This window comes from Podarcis muralis, chromosome 8, assembly GCF_964188315.1.
Source record: "Podarcis muralis chromosome 8, rPodMur119.hap1.1, whole genome shotgun sequence".
NCBI lineage: Eukaryota > Metazoa > Chordata > Lepidosauria > Squamata > Lacertidae > Podarcis > Podarcis muralis.
In genome coordinates this window covers 7,506,204-7,524,262 of record NC_135662.1, presented here as the reverse complement: position 1 = coordinate 7,524,262, position 18,059 = coordinate 7,506,204, and the positions used below count along the sequence as shown (strand labels likewise).

The window sequence follows — 18,059 nt, the reverse complement described above, 5'->3', positions numbered from 1 at the left end:
AGAAGAGTTTGGATTTGATATCCCGCCTTTCACTCCCTTTAAGGAGTCTCAAAGCGGCTAACATTCTCCTTTCCCTTCCTCCCCCACAACAAACACTCTGTGAGGTGAGTGGGGCTGAGAGACTTCAGAGAAGTGTGACTGGCCCAAGGTCACCCAGCAGCTGCAAGTGGAGGAGCGGAGACGCGAACCCGGTTCCCCAGATTAGCAGACTACCGCTCTTAACCACTACACCACACTGGCTCAGAATCTCCTCCTGAGTTTGCCAAATGCTATCCTGAGACCCAAGGCACAAAGCAACCAGCTTATCACACAATGCTGGCAAATGGATTACACAGAACTGAAGACACATGGGCAGAATCCAACACATCTTGCAAATCTTCGGATTACCTGCTTATTCCAGCACCACTTGCTGCTCCCACTCACCATGCCCGAGGGATGCTGTTCCAAAGTTTTTGAGAGCAATGTGAATAGCTACTTTTGATGTCATTCATTAGCAAAGGTAAGAGGGGATCTGTAGCTGAATGACAATGCTGTGCACCTTTGGCTTATAGGTGGGGCAAGCTATCTCCATGGAGTGTTCTGTTAGAAGGATACCAGGCGGATGGCTGGTGAAGACGACAGGAATTTTTGGTTTCCACATCCAGTCAGAGCAGCAAGTACTAGGCAGGATAGAGTAATGGTTTGTCTAATACATTCCACATTTTAAAAATCTTGCTGCCTGGCTAATCTATTGTGTTTCTTCTTCTTCTAATTTTCATATTTCTTAATAATCCCAATTCAACTTGTGTTTTATTTATCCACTTTTGTTCAAAATCACATTTTAATAACAATAAAATTACACATGCCTTCCCAATTCATTCTAGCTTTTGTTTCCCGAATCACAAGAGCTGTTCAACTCCTTCTCACACTCCTCTTCTCCAACACCCAACCAACCAATGACCGTGACACAAGAGGTTAGTTTCCAATCTTAAGGCTGAGTCAGAGAGCAGAAGAGGAGAATTTGAGTTCTAAAACAATATGCTTACTGATGTTGTGAATGCAATTTTTTTACTCAGAGCAAAAGATCCACAACACATCGGCAAACTCCATTTCCCCCCTGAGCCTTTGAAACTGATAAGTTGTGGCAAACATTCCAATGACTATATTCCTAAAGTGTTCATCAGTCATGAATTCCCACTATAGCATGTCTCTTTTGTTATTGTTTGAGTGTCTCAGTTTCATATGGTTGAGCTTTACAGCTAAAACTGACTCCACATTTGTTTATTTTCTTTTGTTAGAACTATACAAGAAAGAGGCCAAGAGTACAGATACAGCAAGATGAGCAATGATGGCCTGGGATCCTGGTCCACTTTGAATGCTTCGTTGGAAGATATTGGAGCAGAAAATGAAACTGACTTCCTAACCCCCGAGGATGGTTTCGATCACGAATTATCACCATATGATATAGCAGACATTGTTATCTCCATCTCCATTTTACTTATTAGCATTTTTGGAATCATTGGGAATGGAACTGTCATCTGGTTACTTGGTTTTTGCATGAAGAGGAATCCTTTTACCACTTTCATACTACATCTGGCTGTTGCTGACCTTGGGGCTCTCATGAGCTTATCTCCTCTTTCAATTATGAGAATTTTGACTTTATTTCCATTCTTCACTTTTTATAATAACTTCTTTGCAGTATTCGAGAATTTGTTGTGGTTTATGAACAACACTGGTCAATATCTGTTGACAGCCATTAGCATGGACAGGTGTGTTTCTGTCGTTTTCCCACTTTGGCATCGATGCCACCGACCACCACACTTTTCCACCCTTGTGTGTGCCACAATATGGATCATTTCTTTCCTGCTCACTGTAATCGGCATGATTCTTTATCTTTTTAACATTCTATCACATACCATTTTCTACCACCTTCTAGTGAATGCTATACTTTGCCTCCCACTCATGACTGTTTCCACTCTGGTCCTGTTTATAAAACTTTACTTTAGGTCACAACAAAGGAAGAAGGGAAAAGCTTTAACAGCCATCCTCCTTGCCCTCCTCTTCTTCCTCTTCTTAGCTTTCCCATTAACTTGCATTGTATTGATCTGTTTTTTCACTCCATTTATAGCCTATAATGTTGAATCTTTTGCAATATCTGTTGGGTTATTATGCAGCTGCCTGAATAGCAGTATTAACCCACTGATTTATTTCCTGATTGGGAGAAACAAGAGGGCTCGATCTAGGGAGAGCATGAATGTCATACTCCAGAGACTTTTCAAAGAGAAGGAAAACTGCAGAGAGGAACGAGAAGTTTCAGTTCAAACCTGGATGTGAAGACTTCAAAAAAGCTCAGGAAGTGTCATTTTCTATCTCTTGGTGTTTTTCTTGGTACTTGTTTTCCTCTGTATTCACAATTTTACTATTTTGGATTCATTTACTCTGTTAATTTTTGTCCTTGTTTCAGGAGTATCGCTAAAAGCCCCTTGGATTGCCCATTTGGCAGGATTAATGTTTTGTATGTTTTAGAAAATGAAATAAAAAGAAATGCCACTTCAACAGACTTTGAGTTAAGAGGGATGGCTTGCTAAATGGTATAGAAAACAGATTCATTGCCAAAGGGAATGAAGTAAAGAAATCTTCCCATGTAGAGCTCAAATGTTTGAAGAAAACAGAAGAAAACATTTCCCCCAGATTTTTTTAAAAAGTGCATTATGGAACATTCCACCAGTACAATCCCTATTTTCTGTGCTATTTTTCTAGAAAAAGAGGTGCAGAAACTCACCATAATGGCCTCCCTTGTTCTGTTATAATTTCAGCCGCACGCACCTGAGAGGTGCTGGAACTGAGTTCCAATTAGTTACGGCTGAAAAATAGCACTGCTTATTATATGGATGTAGTGATATAGAAATTACAATTGCGCCTCGGGGCCCCTAGACCCACCCCTAAAATAAATACATACGGACACTTATATTAGTTAAACTTTTGGGGCAAATTTTGGCCACAACTTTATTGAAATACAATCACGGGAGCGGTATTGGCTTAGGCATTGACTCCCCACTATAACTGACTCCACCTCTCAGGGTGATCGTTGAATGGGGTCAACCAAATGAGGGAACAAGCTTGATGAGAACCAGCCTACGCTCACCTTGGGGTTCGTGTGGTCCTGGCATGGCCCTAGCCCCTCAAGTGGACTTCGGACAAGATCCAGGACCCCCAGATTCCGTTAAAAGAATACCCAGTTCCTGGAGGGGCAGGTGATGGCCACACCTCCCCTCCCCACAATCCAACTGAGCCAATGCCTAACCGCCACCTTACAAGATGTGATGATTTGCTAAGGGGTAGGCAAAAATCAAAGGGCTAAAGCCAATCTGCCAAATGGGAAAAAAATTCCTACCAAGCCCCTGTTCCAAAACAGGCAACCCAAACCAAAGCAAGGCCAAGCGACTCTACCTGAACTCGGGAGTTTGGGTGGTTGTTCAGCCATGCAAATGCAAGTGACCCACTTGCATCACACTGCTGTTTTTAAAGCACCTAGGATCACACCACCTACTGGCTATTGGCTAAAGCCAGCTGGCATGATCCCAGGGGAATGGCCAGGACTTCCCGCCCCCTCCCCCCCCCATTTCAACCCTGTCAGGTGAGCTCTTGGGACCTGAGCGCAACCAGGACTCTGTTATGAGGATCCCATCTATGTGCATATAGAAATACACAAAGTTCTGCCATCTACACCTTTATAGGGCAATGTGACAATTAGCAGAAGTGATTTGTGACATCAATGTTTCTCTATCTTTCCAATAACGTTTTTGAAAAAAACACCAGTGGATACAGGAGGAAGATGGTTCCATATCATGTCACAATGCACTTTCCACTCAATGCTAGCCATTGATGCTATATCCAAAGCTACACTAGACTCCTTTGCACGATGAAGAACCGACATCATCATGGACTCACCTTGACACATCATTCTAGTCAACACTTATTAAGAAGGATTGGGATGGGGCATGAGAATAAAGCAGTCAGGTGAAACCATGCAGTCCACTCTGCATTGCAGAGGAAAGAGTCACCCCTGGACATGGGAGAAGATGACCAGGCTCCTCTTAAGCTGATTAGCTTTTCACTGGAACAACCTAAGTGACCCACCAAAGTGTGCAAAGGCTCTAATGCAATTGAGAAGCAGCAAGCTGCTCACCTAAAAGGCTAACCAAAAATCAGCCTGAGCGAGTAACACTCATTATCAGAATGGCACAAAGCACCTGGTGGGTAACAGGGAGATATTAGTGTCTTCAATCCTAGCTCCTGCACTCTGTGTTTGTGTCTGTGTCTGTGTCTGTGTCCGTGTTTGTGTTTGTGGCTGTCTCTCTCCCTCTCTTAGTGTGTGTGTACTTGTCTGTGTGCGCTATTAATGAAAGTAAATATGATTATTCAAAAGAGAAGAATTAACTTGGTGTTGGACTGCTGAAGAAGGATAGAACCCAAGGATTGAGAACTGAATGTGGTCTGAGGCCCAGAACTTTAATTAGCCCCATAATGTTTTGGAATTCTTTTGCATGTCATTATTGCATATATAGTTATTTTCCCCTATAATATAAGTTTTGGGTTAGATGCTTTTGTAACTGTCTCCTCTCACAGGAAACACCCAACTATCTTCTGCAGAAGTTCAAGCAAGATAGCTCTGGTGGCAGATAACAATGTCCTGGCATTTAACGGTCATGAACATGTGCCCAGTAGACCATTCTCATACAGAGTCTTCTATATCACATATTTAAGTCTCATGTGCAGTAATATCAAGTTGATATTTCTCATGTTTGCCCTCCTGTATCCAAAATTATACCACCATTGCATAAGAGGCATGCTTTGTGTATCACTGAGAGGGGCATAAAAACCCCAGAACAACCCAAAGAAAATTCATTGGAATGGGAAATGGAATGACTGAATGGAAAAAACTAAGAACAAGGTGGAAGGGGGCATGTAGTAGGTCTCTTTCTCTCTCATACTTATACTCATACACATAAACACACACACACAGGGAGGGAGGGAGAGAGAGAGAGAGAGAGAGAGAGAGAGAGAGAGAGAGAAAGAGAGAGAGAAATACCATCTCTTGGTCTGGCTACATTTCAGCCTTATTCAGAAAAGAGAATTTATTTTTTCCTTGTCGCCAGTATGGAATGAAGAGTACTCCAAAAAAATTAGAGGCTTTAAAGGATTGATGCATCTGGGATTGTGCAGAAGTGTGACCACACCCCACAAAAAAATAGCAGGTTGGCCTCCCACACATGTCAATGTCGTCCCAAGGCAGTTGGAAAATTAAGGAGATTGAGGCCTGCCAGCAGAACGTCACAGGGGAGCAGAGTACTGTTGTGTTCAGAAGCTGTTGTGGGCTTCCTTGAAGCTTGTGTTTGGCCACTGTGAGACCAGGACAATTGACTGCAAGGGCCACTGAACTGATCTAGAAGGACTCTCTTTTTTGTTCTTCAGATACATTTCTCCACCCCAGCCTACGTTCTTCTCCAGCAGAACCAACCACAAGCTGATTTCTCTCTGAATACACTGGTTAGTCTTTCTGTTAATGGGTCAGGTGACACTCTAATCAATAAAGATATTTCTCCAGATAGGGGCAAAGAGAAGTTGGACTTGCTTACCACTTGCAAACTCTCTCTTCTCAAGAGTGCTTGCTTGGGGCACTGAACTTTAGAAGGCAAGAATCTCCTCCTGAGTTTGCCAAATGCTATCCTGAGACCCAAGGCACAAAGCAACCAGCTTATCACACAATGGTGGCAAATGGATTACACAGAACTGAAGACACATGGGCAGAATCCTACCCATCTTACTAAGAACCAGATGAGGCATCTTAACAATTTCTGAATATCTTCCGATTACCTGCTTATTCCAGCACCACTTGCTGCTCCCGCTCACCATGCCGGAGGGATGCTGATCCAAAGTTTTTGAGAGCAATGTGAATAACTACTTTTGATGTCATTCATTAGCAAAGGTAAGAGGGGATCTGTAGCTGAATGACAATGCTGTGCACCTTTGGCTTATAGGTGGGGCAAGCTAACTCCATGGGGTGTTCTGTTAGAAGGATACCAGGTGGATGGCTGGTGAAGACGGCAGGAATTTTTGATTCCCACGTCCAGTCAGAGCAGAAAGTACTATGCAGGATAGAGGAATGGTTTGTCTAATACATTCCACATTGTAAAAATCTTGCTATCTGGGTAATCTATTGTGTTTTTTCTTCTTCTCATTTTCATATTTCTTAATAATCCCAATTCAACTTGTGTTTTATTTATCCACTTTTGTTCAAAATCACATTTTAATAACAATAAAATTACACATGCCTTCCCAATTCATTCTAGCTTTTGTTTCCCGAATCACAAGAGCTGTTCAACTCCTTCTCACACTCCTCTTCTCCAACACCCAACCAACCAATGACCGTGACACAAGAGGTTAGTTTCCAATCTTAAGGCTGAGTCAGAGAGCAGAAGAGGAGAATTTGAGTTCTAAAACAATATGCTTACTGATGTTGTGAATGCAATTTTTTTACTCAGAGCAAAAGATCCACAACACATCGGCAAACTCCATTTCCCCCCTTAGCCTTTGAAACTGATAAGTTGTGGCAAACATTCCAATGACTATATTCCTAAAGTGTTCATCAGTCATGAATTCCCACTATAGCATGTCTCTTTTGTTATTGTTTGAGTGTCTCAGTTTCATATGGTTGAGCTTTACAGCTAAAATTGACTCCACATTTGTTTATTTTCTCTTGTTAGAACTATACAAGAAAGAGCCCAAGAGTCCAGATACAGCAAGATGAGCAATGATGGCCTGGGATCCTGGTCCACTTTGAATGCTTCGTTGGAAGATATTGGAGCAGAAAATGCAACTGACTTCCTAACCCCCGAGGATGGTTTCGATCACGAATTATCACCATATGATATAGCAGACATTCTTATCTCCATCTCCATTTTACTTATTAGCATTTTTGGAATCATTGGGAATGGAACTGTCATCTGGTTACTTGGTTTTTGCATGAAGAGGAATCCTTTCACCACTTTCATACTACATCTGGCTGTTGCTGACCTTGGGGCTCTCATGACCTTATATCCTCTTTCAATTATGAGAATTTTGACTTTATTTCCATTCTTCACTTTTTATAATAACTTCTTTGCAGTATTCGAGAATTTGTTGTGGTTTATGAACAACACTGGTCAATATCTGTTGACAGCCATTAGCATGGACAGGTGTGTTTCTGTCGTTTTCCCACTTTGGCATAGATGCCACCGACCACCACACTTTTCCACCCTTGTGTGTGCCACAATATGGATCATTTCTTTCCTGCTCACTGCAATCAACTTGATTGTTTCTATTTTTAACATTCTACTGTATACCATTCTCTACCACCTTCTAATGAATGCTATACTTTGCCTCCCACTCATGACTGTTTCCACTCTGGTCCTGTTTATAAAACTTTACTTTAGATCACAACAAAGGAAGAAGGGAAAAGCTTTAACAGCCATTCTACTTGCCCTCCTCTTCTTTCTCTTCTTAGCTTTCCCATTAACTTGCATTGTATTGATCTGTTTTTTCACTCCAGTTGTAGACTATAAACTGCAATTTGTTGCAATATCTGTTGGGTTATTATGCAGCTGCCTGAATAGCAGTATTAACCCACTGATTTATTTCCTGATTGGGAGAAACAAGAGGGCTCGATCCAGGGAGAGCATGAAGGTCATACTCCAGAGACTTTTCAAAGAGGAGGAAAACTGCAGAGAGGAACGAGAAGTTTCAGTTCAAACCCGGATGTGAAGACTTCAAAAAAGCTCAGAAAGTGTCATATTCTATCTCTTGGTACTTGCTTTCCTCTGTACTCACTATTTTACTATTTTGGATTCATTTACTCTGTTAATTTTTGTCCTTGTTTTAGCAGTCCTTGTTTTAGCAGGAGTAATGCTTTGTATGTTTTAGAAAATTAAATAAAAAGAAATGCCACTTCAACAGACTTTGAGTTAAGAGGGATGACTTGCTAAATGGTATAGAAAACAGATTCATTGCCAAAGGAATGAAGTAAAGAAATCTTCACATGTTGAGCTCGAATGTTTGAAGAAAACAGAAGAAAATATTTCTCCCAGATTTTTTAAAAAAGTGCATGATAGAACATTCCACCAGTTGTTGTTGTTTAGTCGTTTAGTCGTGTCCGACTCTTCGTGACCCCATGGACCAGAGCACGCCAGGCACTCCTGTCTTCCACCGCCTCCCGCAGTTTGGTCAGGCTCATGTTTGTAGCTTCGAGAACACTATCCAACCATCTCATCCTCTGTCGTCCCCTTCTCCTTGTGCCCTCCATCTTTCCCAACATCAGGGTCTTTTCCAGGGAGTCTTCTCTTCTCATGAGGTGGCCAAAGTATTGGAGCCTCAACTTCACGATCTGTCCTTCCAGTGAGCACTCAGGTCTGATTTCCTTAAGAATGGATAGGTTTGATCTTCTTGCAGTCCATGGGACTCTCAAGAGTCTCCTCCAGCACCATAATTCAAAAGCATCAATTCTTCGGCGATCAGCCTTCTTTATGGTCCAGCTCTGACTTCCATACATCACTACTGGGAAAACCATGGCTTTAACTATACGGACCTTTGTTGGTAAGGTGATGTCTCTACTTTTTAAGATGTTGTCTAGATTTGCCATCGCCTTTCTCCCAAGGAGCAGGCGTCTTTTAATTTCGTGACTGCTGTCACCATCTGCAGTGATCATGGAGCCCAAGAAAATAAAATCTCTCACTGCCTCCACTTCTTCCCCATCTATTTGCCAGGAGGTGATGGGACCAGTGGCCATGATCTTCGTTTTTTTGATGTTGAGCTTCAGACCATATTTTGCGCTCTCCTCTTTCACCCTCATTAAAAGGTTCTTTAATTCCTCCTCACTTTCTGCCATCAAGGTTGTGTCATCTGCATATCTGAGGTTGTTGATATTTCTTCCGGCAATCTTAATTCCGGCTTGGGATTCATCCAGCCCAGCCTTTCGCATGATGAATTCTGCATATAAGTTAAATAAGCAGGGGGACAATATACAGCCTTGTCGTACTCCTTTCCCAATTTTGAACCAATCAGTTGTTCCATATCCAGTTCTAACTGTAGCTTCTTGTCCCACATAGAGATTTCTCAGGAGACAGATGAGGTGATCAGGCACTCCCATTTCTTTAAGAACTTGCCATAGTTTGCTGTGGTCAACACAGTCAAAGGCTTTTGCATAGTCAATGAAGCAGAAGTAGATGTCTTTCTGGAACTCTCTAGCTTTCTCCATAATCCAGTGCATGTTTGCAATTTGGTCTCTGGTTCCTCTGCCTCTTCTAAATCCAGCTTGCACTTCTGGGAGTTCTCGGTCCACATACTGCTTAAGCCTGCCTTGTAGAATTTTAAGCATAACCTTGCTAGCGTGTGAAATAAGTGCAATTGTGTGGTAGTTGGAGCATTCTTTGGCACTTCCCTTCTTTGGGATTGGGATGTAGACTGATCTTCTCCAATCTTCTGGCCACTGCTGAGTTTTCCAAATTTGCTGGCATATTGAGTGTAGCACCTTAACAGCATCATCTTTTAAAATTTTAAATAATTCAGCTGGAATATCATCACTTCCACTGGCCTTGTTATTAGCGATGCTTTCTAAGGCCCATTTGACTTCACTTTCCAGGATGTCTGGCTCAAGGTCAGCAACCACACTACCTGGGGTATACGAGACATCAATTTCTTTCTGGTATAGTTCCTCTGTGTATTCTTGCCACCTCTTCTTGATGTCTTCTGCTTCTGTTAGGTCCTTTCCACTTTTGTCTTTTATTATGGAAATCTTTGTACAAAATGTTCCTTTCATATCTCCAATTTTCTTGAACAGATCTCTGGTTCTTCCCATTCTATTGTTTTCCTCTATTTCTTTGCATTGCTCGTTTGAGAAGGCCTTCTTGTCTCTCCTTGCTATTTTTTGGAAATCTGCATTCAATTTCCTGTATCTTTCACTATCTCCCTCGCATTTTGCTTGCCTTCTCTCCCCTGCTATTTGTAAGGCCTCGTTGGACAGCCACTTTGCTTTCTTGCATTTCCTTTTCATTGGGATGGTTTTAGTTGCTGCCTCTTGTATAATGTTACGAGCCTCCATCCATAGTTCTTCAGGCACTCTGTCCACCAAATCTAAATCCTTAAACCTGTTCCTCACTTCCACTGTGTATTCATAAGGGATTTGACTTAGATTGTATCTTACCGGCCCAGTGGTTTTTCCTACTTTCTTCAGTTTAAGCTTGAATTTTGCTATAAGAAGCTGATGATCTGAGCCACAGTCAGCTCCAGGTCTTGTTTTTGCTGACTGTATAGAGCTTCTCCATCTTTGGCTGCAGAGAATATAATCAATCTGATTTCGATGCTGCCCATCTGGTGATGTCCATGTGTAGAGTCATCTCTTGTGTTGTTGGAAAAGCGTGTTTGTGATGACCAGCTTGTTCTCTTGACAGAACTCTATTAGCCTTTGCCCTGCTTCGTTTTGAACTCCAAGGCCAAACTTGCCAGTTGTTCCTTTTATCTCTTGATTCCCTACTTTAGCATTCCAATCCCCTATTATGAGCAGAACATCCTTCTTTGGTGTCATTTCTATAAGGTCTTGTAAGTCTTCATAGAATTGGTCAATTTCAGTTTCTTCAGCACCAGTAGTTGGTGCATAAACTTGGATTACTGTGATGTTAAAAGGTCTGCCTTGGATTCGTATCGAGATCATTCTATCATTTTTGAGATTGCATCCCAGTACAGCTTTCACCACTCTTTTGTTGACTATGAGGGCCACTCCATTTCTTTTACGGGTTTCTTGTCCACAGTAGTAGATATGATAGTCATCCGAACTGAATTCGCCCATTCCCGTCCATTTTAGTTCACTGATGCCCAAGATGTCAATATTTCTTCATGCCATCTCATTTTTGACCACATCCAACTTACCCAGGTTCATGGTTCTTACATTTCAGGTTCCTATGCAATATTTTTCTTTACAGCATTGGACTTTCCTTTCGCTTCCATGCATATCCGCAACTGAGCGTCCTTTCGGCTTTGGCCCAGCCGCTTCATCAGCTCTGGATCTACTTGTACTTGTCCTCCGCTCTTCCCCAGTAGCATGTTGGACACCTTCCGACCTGAGGGGCTCATCTTCCAGCGTCATAACTTTTATATGCCTGTTGTCTTTGTCCATGGAGTTTTCTTGGCAGGGATACTGGAGTGGCTTGCCAGTTCCTGCTCCAGGTGGATCACGTTTGGTCAAAACTCTCCACTATGACCTGTCCATCTTGGGTGGCCCTGCACGGCATAGCTCATAGCTCATAGCTTCTCTGAGTTATTCAAGCCCCTTCGCCACGGCAAGGCAGTGATCCATGAAGGAGGCAGTGATCCATGAAGGATTCCACCAGTACAATCCCTATTTTCTGTGCTATTTTTCTAGAAAAAGAGCTGCAGAAACTCACCATAAAGGCCTCCCTTGTTCTGTTATAATTTCAGCGGCACGCACCTGAGAGGTGCTGGAACTGAGTTCCAATTAGTTACGGCTGAAAAATAGCACTGCTTATTATATGGATGTAGTGATATAGAAATTATAATTGCGTCTCGAGGCCCCTAGACCCACCCCTAAAATAAATACACATGGATACTTATATTAGTTTAACTTTTGGGGCAAATTTTGGCCATAACTTTATTGAAATACAATCACGGGAGCGGTATTGGCTTAGGCATTGACTCCCCACTATAACTGACTCCACCTCTCAGGGTGATCGTTGAATGGGGTCAACCAAATGAGGGAACAAGCTTGATGAGAACCAGCCTAAGCTCACCTTGGGGTTCGTGTGGTCCTGGCATGGCCCTAGCCCCTCAAGGGGACTTCGGACAAGATCCAGGACCCCCAGATTCCTTTAACCGAATACCCAGTTCCTGGAGGGGCAGGTGATGGCCACACCTCCCCTCCCCACAATTCAACTGAGCCAATGCCTAACCGCCACCTTACAAGTCGTGACGATTTGCTAAGGGGTAGGCAAAAATCAAATGGCTAAAGACAATCTGCCAAATGGAGAAAAAAAATTCCTACCAAGCCCCTGTTCCAAAACAGGTGACCCAAACCAAAGCAAGGCCAAGCGACTCTACCTGAACTCGGGAGTTTGGGTGGTTGTTCAGCCGTGCAAATGCAAGTGACCCACTTGCATCACACTGCTGTTTTTAAAGCACCTGGGATCATGCCACCTACTGGCTATTGGCTAAAGCCAGCTGGCATGATCCCAGGGGAATGGCCAGGACTTACTGCTCCCCCCCCCATTTTAACCCTGTCAGGTGAACTCTTGGGTCCCGAGCGCAACCAGGACTCTGTTATGAGGATCCCATTTATGTGCATATAGAAATACACAAAGTTCTGCCATCTACACCTTTATGGGGCAATGTGACAATTAGGAGAAATGATTCATGACATCAATGTTTCTCTATCTTTCCAATAAAGTTTTTGAAAAAAACACCAGTGGATACAGGAGGGAGATGGTTCCATATCATGTCACAATGCACTTTCCACTCAATGCTAGGCATCGAGGCTATATCCAAAGCTACACTAGACTCCTTTGCACGATGAAGAACTCACATCACCATGGACTCACCTTGACACATCATTCTAGTCAACACTTATTAAGAAGCATTGGGATGGGGCATGAGAATAAAGTAGGCAGGTGAAACCATGCAGTCCACTCTGCATTGCAGAGGAAAGAGTCACCCCTGGACATGGAAGAAGATGACCAGGCTCCTCTTAAGCTGATTAGCTTTTCACTGGAACAACCTAAGTGACCCACCAAAGTGTGCAAAGGCTCTAATGCAATTGAGAGGCAGCAAGCTGCTCACATAAAAGGGTAACCAAAAATCAGCCTGAGCAAGTAACATTCATTATCAGAATGGCACAAAGCACTTGATGGGTGGCAGAGAAAGATAACTGCCTTCCAACCCAGCTCCTGCAGTCAGTCAGTCTCTCTCTCTCTCTCTCTCTCTCTCTCTCTCTCACACACACACACACACACACACACACACACTTTCTCTCTCTCTCTCTCTCTCTCTGTGTGCGCGCGTGATTAATGGAAGTAAATCTGATGTTTCAAAAGAGAGGAATTACAGTAACTTGCTGTTGGACAGATGCAGAAGGATTGCACCCAAGGATTGAGAATTGGATGTGGTCTGAGGTCCAGACCTTTAATTACCCCCATAATGTTTTGGAATTCTTTTGCATATCATTATTGCATATATAGTTATTTCCCCCCATAATATAAGTTTTGGGTTAGATGCTTTCGTAACTGTCTCCTCTCACAGGAAACACCCAACTATCTTCTGCAGAAATTCAAGCAAGATAGTGCTGGTGGCAGATAACAATGTCCTGGCATTCAACGGTCATGAGCATGTGCCCAGTAGACCATTCTCATGCAGAGTCTTCTATATCACATAACTAAGTCTCATGTGCAGTAATATCAAGTTGATACTTCCCATGTTTGGGCTCCTGTATCCAAAACTATACCATCATTGCATAAGAGGCATGCTTTCTGTAGCACTGAGAGGGACATAAAAACCACAGAACAACCCAAAGAAAATTCAGTGGAATGGGATATGGAATGACTGAATGGAAAAAACTAAGAACCAGGTGGAAGGTGCATGCAGTAGGTCTCTCTCTCTCTCTCTCTCTCTCTCTCTCTCTCACACACACACACACACACACACAGAGAGAGAGAGAGAGAGAGAGAGAGAGAGAGAGAGAGAGAGACCATCTCTTGGTCTGGCTAGATTGCCAGACCAAATTCAGAAAGAGAATTCTTTAAAGGACTGATGCATCTGGCATTCAATGTGGATTACTGATTTCAGGGTGACCACAGGATTTTAGCATTGCTCAGGGGGTTAAAATAGATGACCTCCAAAGTGCATTATCTTCATGTTATTTTAGATGTTCAGTTGTGCAGCAAAACATTGCTTTCTGAATGATTGATGAAAGAAAATCTAATGTTTCAAAAGAGAGGAATGAACTTGCTGTTGGAATGTTGCAGAAGGATTGAGATGTTGTCAGCCCAAGGACTGAGAACTGGATGTGGTCAGAGTTCCAGATCTTTAAACATCCCCATAATGTTTTGGAATGTTTTTGCATATAGTTATTACATATATAGTTATTTTCCCCATTATATAAGTTTTGGGTTTGATGCTTTTGTAACTGTCTGCTCTGACAGGAAACACCCAGAGGTTCAAGCAAGATAGATCTGGTGGTAGATAACAAAGCCCTGGCATTTAACGCTCAAGAGCATGTGCCCAGTATACGATTCTCATACAGAGTCTTCTATACCACATATTTCAATCTCTTATGCAGTAATATCGAGTTGATACTCCCCATGTTTAGGCTGCTGTAGCATAAAAGGCATAAAACCCCTAGAACACCCCAAAGAAAACTCAGTGGAATGAGATATTGAATGAGTGAGTGTGGAAAATTTTTAGACCCTGATGGAAGGCGCATGCAGTAGCTCTCTCTCTCTCTCTCTCTCTCTCTCTCTCTCTCTCTCACACACACACACACACACACACACACACACACACACACAATCCCTTGATCTGGCTAGATTGCAGCCTTATTCAGACTGAGAATTAATTTTTTCCTTGTCGCCAAGGTGGAATGAAGAATACTCAATATCAATAAATAGAGGCTTTAAAGAACTGGTGCATATAGTATCAGACAGAAGTGTGCCCACACCCCACCAAAAAAAGCAGATTGGCCTCCCACACATGTAAAAGTTTTCCCAAGGGGGTTGGAAAATTAAGGCGATTAAGGCCTGCCAGCAGAACATCACCGGGGAGGAGAGTACAGAAGCTGTTGTGGGCTTCCTGGAAGCATCTGTTTGGCCACTGTGAGACCAGGACAATTGACTGCAAGGGCCACTGAACTGATCTAGCAGGACTCTCTTTTTTGTTCTTCAGATATATTTCTCCACCCCAGCCTATGTCCTTCCCCAGCAGAACCAACCGCAAGCTGATTACTCTCTGAATACACTGGTTAGTCTTTCTGTTAATGGGTCAGGTGACACTCTAATCAAGAAAGATATTTATCCAGATAGGGACAAAGAGAAGTTGGACTTGCTTACCACTTGCAAACTCTCTCTTCTCAAGAGTGCTTGCTTGGTGCACTGAACTTTAGAAGGCAAGAGTCTCCTCCTGAGTTTGCCAAATGCTATCCTGAGACCCAAGGCACAAAGCAACCAGCTTATCACATGATGATGGCAAATGGATTACACAGAACTGAAGACAGAATCCTACACATCTTGCTAAGAACCAGATGAGGCGTCTTAAAAATTTCTGCAAATCTTCTGATTACCTGCTTATTCCAGCACCACTTGCTGCTCCCACTCACCATGCCGGAGGGATGCTGATCCAAAGTTTTTGAGAGCAATGCGAATAGCTACTTTTGATGTCATTCATTAGCAAAGGTAAGAGGGGATCTGTAGCTGAATGGCAATGCTGTGCACCTTTGGCTTATAGGTGGGGCAAGCTAACTCCATGGAGTGTTCTGTTAGAAGGATACCAGGCGGATGGCTGGTGAAGACGAAAGGAATTTTTGGTTCCCACATCCAGTCAGAGCAGCAAGTACTAGGCAGGATAGAGTAATGGTTTGTCTAATACATTCCACATGGTGAAAATCTTGCTGTCTGGCTAATCTATTGTGTTTCTTCTTCTTCTAATTTTCATATTTCTTAATAATCCCAATTCAACTTGTGTTTTATTTATCCACTTTTGTTCAAAATCACATTTTAATAACAATAAAATTACAAATGTCTTCCCAATTCATTCTAGCTTTTGATTCCCGAATTCCTGAATACTCCACATTTGTTTATTTTCTCTTGTTAGAACTATACAAGAAAAAGCCCAAAAGTCCAGATCCAGCAAGATGAGCAATGATGGCCCGGGATCCTGGTCCACTTTGAATGCTTCATTGGAAGAGATTGGAGCAGAAAATGGAACTGACTTCCTAACCCCCCAGGATGGTTTCGATCACGAATTATCACCATATCATATAGCAGACATTCTTATCTCCATCTCCATTTTACTTATTAGCATTTTTGGACTTATGGGGAATGGAACTGTCATCTGGTTTCTTAGTTTTTGCATGAAGAGGAATCCTTTTACAACTTTCATACTACATCTGGCTGTTGCTGACCTTGGGGCTCTCATGAGCTTATCTTGTTGTTCGATTATGAGAATTTTGAGTTTATTTTCATTCTTACCTTTGTATAGTAACTTGTTCGTAGTATTCGACTATTTGTTGTTGTTCATGTACAACACTGGTCAATATCTGTTGACAGCCATTAGCATTGACAGGTGTGTTTCTGCTGTCTTCCCACTTTGGCATAGATGCCACCGACCACCACACTTTTCCACCCTTGTGTGTGCCACAATATGGATCACTTCTTTCCTGCTCACTGTAATCGGCATGATTCTTTATCATTTTAGAGATACAATGAATCCCCTTTTCTATCTGCTTCTAATGAATGCTATACTTTGTCTCCCACTCATGACTGTTTCCACTCTGGTCCTGTTTATAAAAGTTTACTTCAGATCACAACTGAGGAAGAAGGGAAAAGCTTTAACAGCCCTCCTGCTTGCCCTCCTCTTCTTCCTCTTCTTAGCTTTCCCACTTACTTGCATTTCATTGATCCGTTTTTTCACTCCACTTATAGACTATGATGTTTTATTTTTTGCAATACCAGTTGGGTTATTATGCAGCTGCCTGAATAGCAGTATTAACCCACTGATTTATTTCCTGATTGGGAGAAACAAGAGGGCTCAATCTAGGGAGAGCATGAAGGTCATACTCCAGAGACTTTTCAAAGAGGAGGAAAACTGCAGAGAGGAACGAGAAGTTCCAGTCCAAACCCGGATGTGAAGAGTTCAAAATAGCTCAGAAAGTGTCATATTCTATCTCTTGGTGTATTTCTTGGTACTTGTTTTCCTCTGTATTCACTATTTTACTATTCTGGATTCATTTACTCTGTTAATTTTTGTCCTTGTTTCAGGAGTATCGCTAAAAGCCCCCTGGATTGCCCATTTGGCAGGATTAATGTTTTGTATGTTTTAGAAAATGAAATAAAAAGAAATGCCACTTCAACAGACTTTGAGTTAAGAGGGATGACTTGCTAAATGATATAGAAAACAGATTCATTGCCAAAGGGAATGAAGTAAAGAAATCTTCACATGTAGAGCTCAAATGTTTGAAGGAAACAGAATAAAATGTTTCTCCCAGATTTTTTTAAAAAAGCATGATAGAACATTCCACCAGTACAATCCCTATTTTCTGTGCTATTTTTCTAGAAAAAGAGCTGCAGAAACTCACCATAAAGGCCTCCCTTGTTCTGTTATAATTTCAGCGGCACGCACCTGAGAGGTGCTGGAACTGAGTTCCAATTAGTTACGGCTGAAAAATAGCACTGCTTATTATATGGATGTAGTGATATAGAAATTATAATTGCGTCTCGAGGCCCCTAGACCCACCCCTAAAATAAATACACACGGACACTTATATTAGTTTAACTTTTGGGGCAAATTTTGGCCATAACTTTATTGAAATACAATCACGTGAGCGGTATTGGCTTAGGCATTGACTCCCCACTATAACTGACTCCACCTCTCAGGGTGACCGTTGAATGGGGTCAACCAAATGAGGGAACAAGCTTGATGAGAACCAGCCTAAGCTCACCTTGGGGTTCCTGTGGTCCTGGCATGGCCCTAGCCCCTCAAGTGGACTTCGGACAAGATCCAGGACCCCCAGATTCCTTTAACCGAATACCCAGTTCCTGGAGGGGCAGGTGATGGCCACACCTCCCCTCCCCACAATCCAACTGAGCCAATGCCTAACCGCCACCTTACAAGATGTGATGATTTGCTAAGGGGCAGGCAAAAATCAAATGGCTAAAGCCAATCTGCCAAATGGAGAGAAAAAAAATCCTATCCAGCCCCTGTTCCAATACATGCGACCCAAACCAGAGCAAGGCCAAGCGACTCTACCTAAACTTGGGAGGGTGGGTGGTTGT

The 18,059-nt window shown here is 42.4% G+C and overlaps 3 protein-coding genes across 3 annotated transcripts; all 3 read left to right on the top strand.

Moving 5' to 3' along the window:
* The first annotated feature begins 1,288 nt into the window (after positions 1–1,288).
* Positions 1,289–2,536, top strand: LOC114590512 (mas-related G-protein coupled receptor member H-like). Its single transcript, XM_028716755.2, has one exon. It carries the CDS (start codon positions 1,318–1,320, stop codon positions 2,311–2,313), a length of 996 nt encoding a protein of 331 aa, XP_028572588.2. The 5' UTR covers positions 1,289–1,317; the 3' UTR covers positions 2,314–2,536.
* Positions 2,537–5,394: 2,858 nt separating this feature from the next.
* LOC114601277 (mas-related G-protein coupled receptor member H-like) lies at positions 5,395–8,079 on the top strand. Its single transcript, XM_077932711.1, has 2 exons — positions 5,395–5,968; positions 6,747–8,079. Exon 2 carries the CDS (start codon positions 6,787–6,789, stop codon positions 7,780–7,782), a length of 996 nt encoding a protein of 331 aa, XP_077788837.1. The 5' UTR covers positions 5,395–5,968; positions 6,747–6,786; the 3' UTR covers positions 7,783–8,079.
* Positions 8,080–15,883: 7,804 nt separating this feature from the next.
* LOC114601279 (mas-related G-protein coupled receptor member H-like) lies at positions 15,884–17,141 on the top strand. Its single transcript, XM_028738492.2, has one exon. It carries the CDS (start codon positions 15,920–15,922, stop codon positions 16,913–16,915), a length of 996 nt encoding a protein of 331 aa, XP_028594325.2. The 5' UTR covers positions 15,884–15,919; the 3' UTR covers positions 16,916–17,141.
* Positions 17,142–18,059: the final 918 nt, after the last annotated feature.

Coding starts and splice junctions, on each gene's coding strand:
- LOC114601279 (XM_028738492.2), top strand. CDS start 15,920: ATGAGCAATGATGGCCCGGGATCCTGGTCCACTTTGAATGCTTCATTG.
- LOC114590512 (XM_028716755.2), top strand. CDS start 1,318: ATGAGCAATGATGGCCTGGGATCCTGGTCCACTTTGAATGCTTCGTTG.
- LOC114601277 (XM_077932711.1), top strand. CDS start 6,787: ATGAGCAATGATGGCCTGGGATCCTGGTCCACTTTGAATGCTTCGTTG.